The 6,000-nt window shown below is 46.1% G+C and overlaps 1 protein-coding gene across 3 annotated transcripts in view; it reads right to left on the bottom strand.

Moving 5' to 3' along the window:
- Positions 1–1,082: 1,082 nt before the first annotated feature.
- LOC129869640 (ubiquitin carboxyl-terminal hydrolase 24-like) overlaps positions 1,083–6,000 on the bottom strand; it is a 36,117-nt gene continuing 31,199 nt past the window's right edge. For all 3 annotated transcript variants that reach the window (XM_055944246.1, XM_055944247.1, XM_055944248.1), the window contains 10 exons: positions 5,863–5,952; positions 5,592–5,694; positions 5,358–5,476; positions 5,160–5,273; positions 5,001–5,066; positions 4,835–4,901; positions 4,654–4,732; positions 4,397–4,472; positions 3,816–4,013; positions 1,083–3,589 (listed from right to left, as the gene is read on the bottom strand). In XM_055944246.1, coding sequence (XP_055800221.1) covers positions 3,527–3,589; positions 3,816–4,013; positions 4,397–4,472; positions 4,654–4,732; positions 4,835–4,901; positions 5,001–5,066; positions 5,160–5,273; positions 5,358–5,476; positions 5,592–5,694; positions 5,863–5,952 — 975 coding nt within the window. In that variant the 3' untranslated portion in view covers positions 1,083–3,526. The remainder of the gene's footprint in view (positions 3,590–3,815; positions 4,014–4,396; positions 4,473–4,653; positions 4,733–4,834; positions 4,902–5,000; positions 5,067–5,159; positions 5,274–5,357; positions 5,477–5,591; positions 5,695–5,862; positions 5,953–6,000) is intronic.

Genomic DNA, 6,000 nt, shown 5'->3' with positions numbered 1-6,000 from the left:
GACTGTGATGTCATGATCAACTTTAGTAAATTAATAGCCAAAGATCTCTGACTGGTTCTTGTCTCAGTTGGACTAAATACAGTGTGTTATTACTCAGTTTCTTTGTTCTGTTCTAATCTCACCTACACTTGAAGTAAATGCCTTCTCAAGGAGAGAGAGATGAAGATGTGGAGAAGAGAGGAAAATACAACAGAGAGTTGGGGAGCTGAGCTGTGGGCCTTGGGCAAGGTGACACACTAGCCAACACACACACACACACACACACACACACACACACACACACACACACACACACACACACATACACACACACACACACACACACACACACACACACAACCCCTGCTCTACAGTCGTCTGCAGGCTGTGAGAACCAGCAGAGTGGAACTCAGTCTGCCCTCTCTCCCCCTCTTCCTTTTCTCCTCTCCCTCACCTTCAGTGTTTGACCCAGAGACAACAGTCTAACTTAGAACTAACACACATTAGTATAGCTTAGCTAATACAGCACCTGTGATTAACCCTGGGTTAACTAAGCTGCATCCTAAGGCTGTCCCTTATAGTGGGTTACGGTTAGATGTCGGGTCAGGTTTAGCGTAGCAGTATGGTCTTTGTCTCCACTGTCTTTCCCAGAGACATAACAAACACAAAATGAGTGCACAGGGTAAACAAATCGCATAATCACATCTTAGAGTTTGTTTCTGTGTCAGGTGGTGTTGATCTCTCAGAGCCCAGAGGAGAGGAACTCAAGACAGCATTGATGCTGCTGCAGGGGAGAAGAACACCATGTACTATGGAGCTTCAGGGAGAGATAATCTTCTAGACTGATTTTTCTCCCTTTTCTCAGCCTTCACTGTGTTCCACTGACGACAAGGTCAGCATCCGTGGCCCTGCCCTCTGAGCTCCTGACCAACCAGATTACTGACTCTGGTTCTGTGCCTCTGGTCCTCCATTCCTCCCAGAACTATCCCATATTGCAACTAGCATAAACAACCTGAAATAAACAATGATTTTATATTTGATTTTATATTTGACTGTGATCACTCCTGCTTCACACACACACAAAGAACACAAAGTGTACAAAAGGCTGTGCATTCCAGTTTATTTTATATCAAATTTCCCCATAATCAAACTCTGATGTACAAATGAAAACTGGGATTCAACATGCAGGGTTCTGCCTCAGCGGACTGGCCTTCAGCAGGAGTAATGCTCAAAGCAGACAAACTGACAGAATAAAATCCTGGATCCATGTCATTCCTTCCCTCCTTCCTAACCCCTCCCTTATCACGCAGATAAAAATAAATTATTGATTAGTTGGTACTGTTGAGGACTACAGGTGCTGCTGAGGGTCAAACAACATTCTGCACTGTGAGTGGGGAGTGCTGTGTCACTGGCACACCTGACCACTCTGACATCTGACACTGTCTTCTGAGACCGGGACAATACGCAGCATGGTCACACATTCACACACAGTTCATTATAGCAAGTCATCTGTGGACAGGTATGGGATTGGGGTGAGAGGAGGGATGAGAGAGGTGAGTGGAGTTGGGAGATGAAGGCACTTGAATTCTCCCAGGGGTTGGGTTAGGTCAAGAGGTTAGTGGTCAGAGTGGGGTTGTTTGATGTCAGAGCAATGACTATATATATATATATATGAATGGACAAAGCAATCGATCACATGACACTATTCATTCCTATGTGAAGATTCAATAGCGCATTTGAAGCCAAGGAAGTCGTTAAGATGGTGTCTCATGTGGGAGATTTATGTAGACATAACATGTGCAGTTTGAGTTACGTTGCAGGGTTAGCTCAGTGCTGCCCCCTCATCGACTCAAGTTGAAGGCAGAACAGGGTATTGCAGGCTACTATACAATTTTCAAATAATCGGTTCAAGGACATACATCTGGTGTAATAGAAGCAATTATTGGTACCATGATTGTCTTCCATTTTTTATTACATGAAGATTGCCATATTCCCATTCACTATAATGGGGATCCTGTTTTCTGCAAACAATGCCTGCAGTACCGTGGTCAGCCTTGAACTTTGTGGTGTCAATAAGAGGGGTTTAGGTGTCAGAGATCATGCCCCCTCTGTGTGTCCCAATGGCAAAGATAAACAAAGGCAAAGAAAGAGAAACCCAGTTTGCAAATAAGCTCATGAATAATGATAATGTAATGATCAAGCACAGAGGGTACGCTGTGTGTGTGTGTGTGTGTATATAAGAGGGAGAGTATATTTCATTGGCACCCAAAATTAAACTTGCGTCTGATCTCTCCTCTGGTTGGCACATTGACCCTCTGCTGTCTTGTGTGTGTGTCTGTGTCAAAGGGCAGCTGTGGTGGCATAAGGCATGAGTACAGTGATGTCAACTGATAAACAAATGAAACAAAAAAAAACTAAAATCCAGCACTGTGAGTCACTGTTCATCAGCTGGACGGGGAGGAGAGTGCAGATTGGTTCCTTGGCTTGGTTCCGTTTGTGTTCTAGAACCCTCCATAGACTGCATTACCATAAATACCACTGTGGTTAGCGGAGTGACAGACACAGCCATAGGAGCATGTGTTCTCTATGGAGGAGGTATCAGCTGTGTCTGTGTGTGTAAAGCACTGACAACTCAGTTTGATGTGATAAAAAGAGGTGTGTGAGGAGGGTGGTTAAGCTGGTCTAGCAGACCTAATCACTGCTTCTCTACTTCACTATAGACTGGGGTGGACTATAAAGTGCATACTTAAAAACCCCGGTTAAACGTGTGTGTGTGTCTGAGTTTCTCCAGAGCAGTTTATACCTTATACCACAGCCTCACACATACACACCTCTACAGAGTGGAGCACAGGACACTTTAAAATATCTTACATTTGAAATTACAGCTATGGAACAGCTCTTTACAATAATGAATGTCTATTTAGTTACATAGGCAAATATGAGCAACAACTTAAAAAACAAACAACCCCATCCCTTCCTTGTGAGACAATACTGGCTACATCTGAAGACACCCTACTGCTTATATATAGTGCACTACATATGTCACTGAACCTTTGGTCAAAAGTAGTGGACTATAAGCAACAGGGTGACGTCAGTGGAGGCTGGTGGGAGGAGCTATAGGAGGACGGGCTCATTGTAATGGCTGGAAAGGAATCTATGGAACGGTATCAAACATATGGAAATCACATGTTTGACTCCATTCCATTTCAGCAATTACAATAAGCCCTTCCTCCTATAACTCCTCCCACCAGCCTCCACTAGGTGACATTTCAGACTCCCAGGAAGAGAACAAACTGCTTTGTAATCCATTTGTCAGGTCTCTAAACTCTCCTCCAGCTCTGATTCCATTAGTCTGGTCTGGCAGAAAGACACATGATTATTCACGCATCCTTTGTTGCCCCAGCAACCAGGAGAATAAGTGTTCTGATTGGCTGAAGCGGGCCCCTCCCTCCATATTCTGGCCAATCAGAGGTGAAAAGCAGTCTTTGATTGGCTGTATGGAGCCGCGCGGTCTTGCCATTGTAGGGATTGTGTCTGATAGGAGGATCTAAGGGTCAACATCCTCCAGATCACTCTTTGAATCACCAAGCATCATGGGAGACTCGGAACCCTGAGATAAAGAGAGAGGGGAGAGAAGGATTACATGAGACGTGGCATTTCAGAGTAAAGAGATAGGTAGATAGTTTTTATGAAATCGATTCATACGAAACTCTCCAGCCTAGATTTAGAGCCCCGTTCTAAGAAGTGGCAATATCTCTATTCTTGGGCTGTTACTGTTCTCTTTATATATTCTACCTCTGAAGTTTTCCATAAACACACTGTCAGACTGTGTGTACCTGTCGGAGGCTGCGGTCGGCGTTCTCGTTGGCTGGGCTGCCATCAGAGCCGTTGCTGCTGCCAGACGGCTCCTTCTCGTTGAGCAGTGCAGTGGCGTAGGCCAGCGTGTCCTGGGCTGAGATGGTGCGCTGGAATGTTTTGGCTGTGGACGTCTCATTGGACACGTTGCTCTGAGGAGTCCAGTAGTGTTCCGACATCTGACAGAGAAACACACTGTTACTCTAACGCATACTCTACTTTCCCACACACACACACACACACACACACACACACACACACACACACACACACACACACACACACACACAACATGCCTCACGCATGTACACTCACACCACAGGAGGTTTGTGGCACCTTAATTGGGGAGGACGAGCTCATGGTAATGACTGAAGTAAGTGCAATGGTATCATATACATCAAACTCATAGTTCAGGTGTTTGATGCCATTCCATTTGCTCTGTTCCGGGCATTATTATGATCTGTTCTCCCCTCAGCAGCCTCCTGTGACTCACACGTACATATGAGAGACAGGTCTGAAATAGTCTGCTGGATTGTGTGTGTTATTTGTGCTTGATGCTTGCCTTTTTCTGCAGCCATTGCACTGCCCAGCTCCAGTGACCAGACAGATCTTTAAAATAGTCCTTAGCAGGAACACACCTGGAGACAGACACACACAAACACGTTATGTGAAACGAGAGGTTTTCACAGAACTGAAAAATGTGCATTACTTTGTATTTGCTGCAACGGTCAAATCTACCCCCATTCAATATTTTCAGCCTGAGACACTATTGGGGCGACATGAACATATTTCTAAAAAAGGGTCTCTGGAGAAACTCACTTCTGTGCCAGGGTAACCAGGAACTTGACACACTGATAGCAGCGGCTGCTGTCCACATTGTTACTCTGGTGCATCAATGCTGCAAACAAGAGAACAGAGTCACACACACACACACACACACACACACACACACACACACACACACACACAAAAGCCCAGTGACGAGTGGAAGGTAGCCTACCTAGCAGGCCTTTCTCTGACTCGAAGGCGTACTTCAGTCTCTGAGTCTGAAGAGGATCCTCCACCACCTGAGAACACACACACATTACACACGCAGTCTGGAGCTGGCATTATTCACTGTGTTTCCAAGGACACGCAGAAAGGTTTGATTGCCAGCTGTCACTCACCAGCAGCTCCTGCAGCAGCTGGAACACGTTCTTCAGCTCATGGGGCGGAGCGGTCTCCAACTGAGTCTACACACACACGGTATTGGATGCGTTTTGTGCTGGGATTTGTAGTTATCTGTGATAATGGATTTGTTTAGGGCTGGGAGTTGTAGTTCTTACCTTGAGCAGCTGTAGTACTCCCAGGGAGAAGGGTTCGTTACAGAAGGAGCAGTACGTCACCATCTCTATCAGCACAGTCAGAGGGCCGGACAACTCCCGCACGGCAAACATCACCTACACACACGGAAACAGTTACAAATACAACCTCTTCCATATAGATGTGTCAATGTGTGTGTATGCATTGAGACTGTGTGTTACCTCCAGCAGGTAAGGCTGTCCCTCGTGGGTGAAGAGCGAGGCCATGATGTCAGCGTTGAGCTGGAGGAGGGTGGAGGAGGCAGGGACACTGCTTACATTCAGCTTACAGACACCTTGATCTGAGAAATACACACAATCACGTCAGGTTACACACATCAGCGTATTATGGAAGCATCCTAACTGTGGTAATGTGTGTTTGTGTGTGTTACCATGTGTGCACTCTGTGTGTGTTACCATGTGTGTGCTGTGTGTTGAGGTCTGAGTGGAGAGTCATCAGGGCCAGAGTGGAGTGCAGGTGCAGGAACTCTCTGGCCTGGGCTGGACTCCACCTCCGATTCTAGAGCGAGAGAACGAAAGAGAGATAGATAGAGAGAACACAAGATAGAGGGAGTGGGAAAAAGGTGATGAGCTTCCAGAACCATCAACAACAACATCCTGTCATATTCATTTCTCTGCAGATGAGCAGGAATTGAGTGTGTGTGTGTGTGTGTGTGTGTGTGCGTACCTGGTTGTTCTGTCTGTTGGGCCCGAGGAGGAAGATGAGCATCCTGCGATACGCTGAGTGTTTCAACAACAACTGGCACGGACCAGAGCCCTGGGAGAAAGAGATACTGGATATCAGAGTGGATCTGTCTATGTGTGC

Source organism: Salvelinus fontinalis, chromosome 14, assembly GCF_029448725.1.
Source record: "Salvelinus fontinalis isolate EN_2023a chromosome 14, ASM2944872v1, whole genome shotgun sequence".
NCBI lineage: Eukaryota > Metazoa > Chordata > Actinopteri > Salmoniformes > Salmonidae > Salvelinus > Salvelinus fontinalis.
This window is presented reverse-complemented; position numbering and strand designations above follow the sequence as displayed.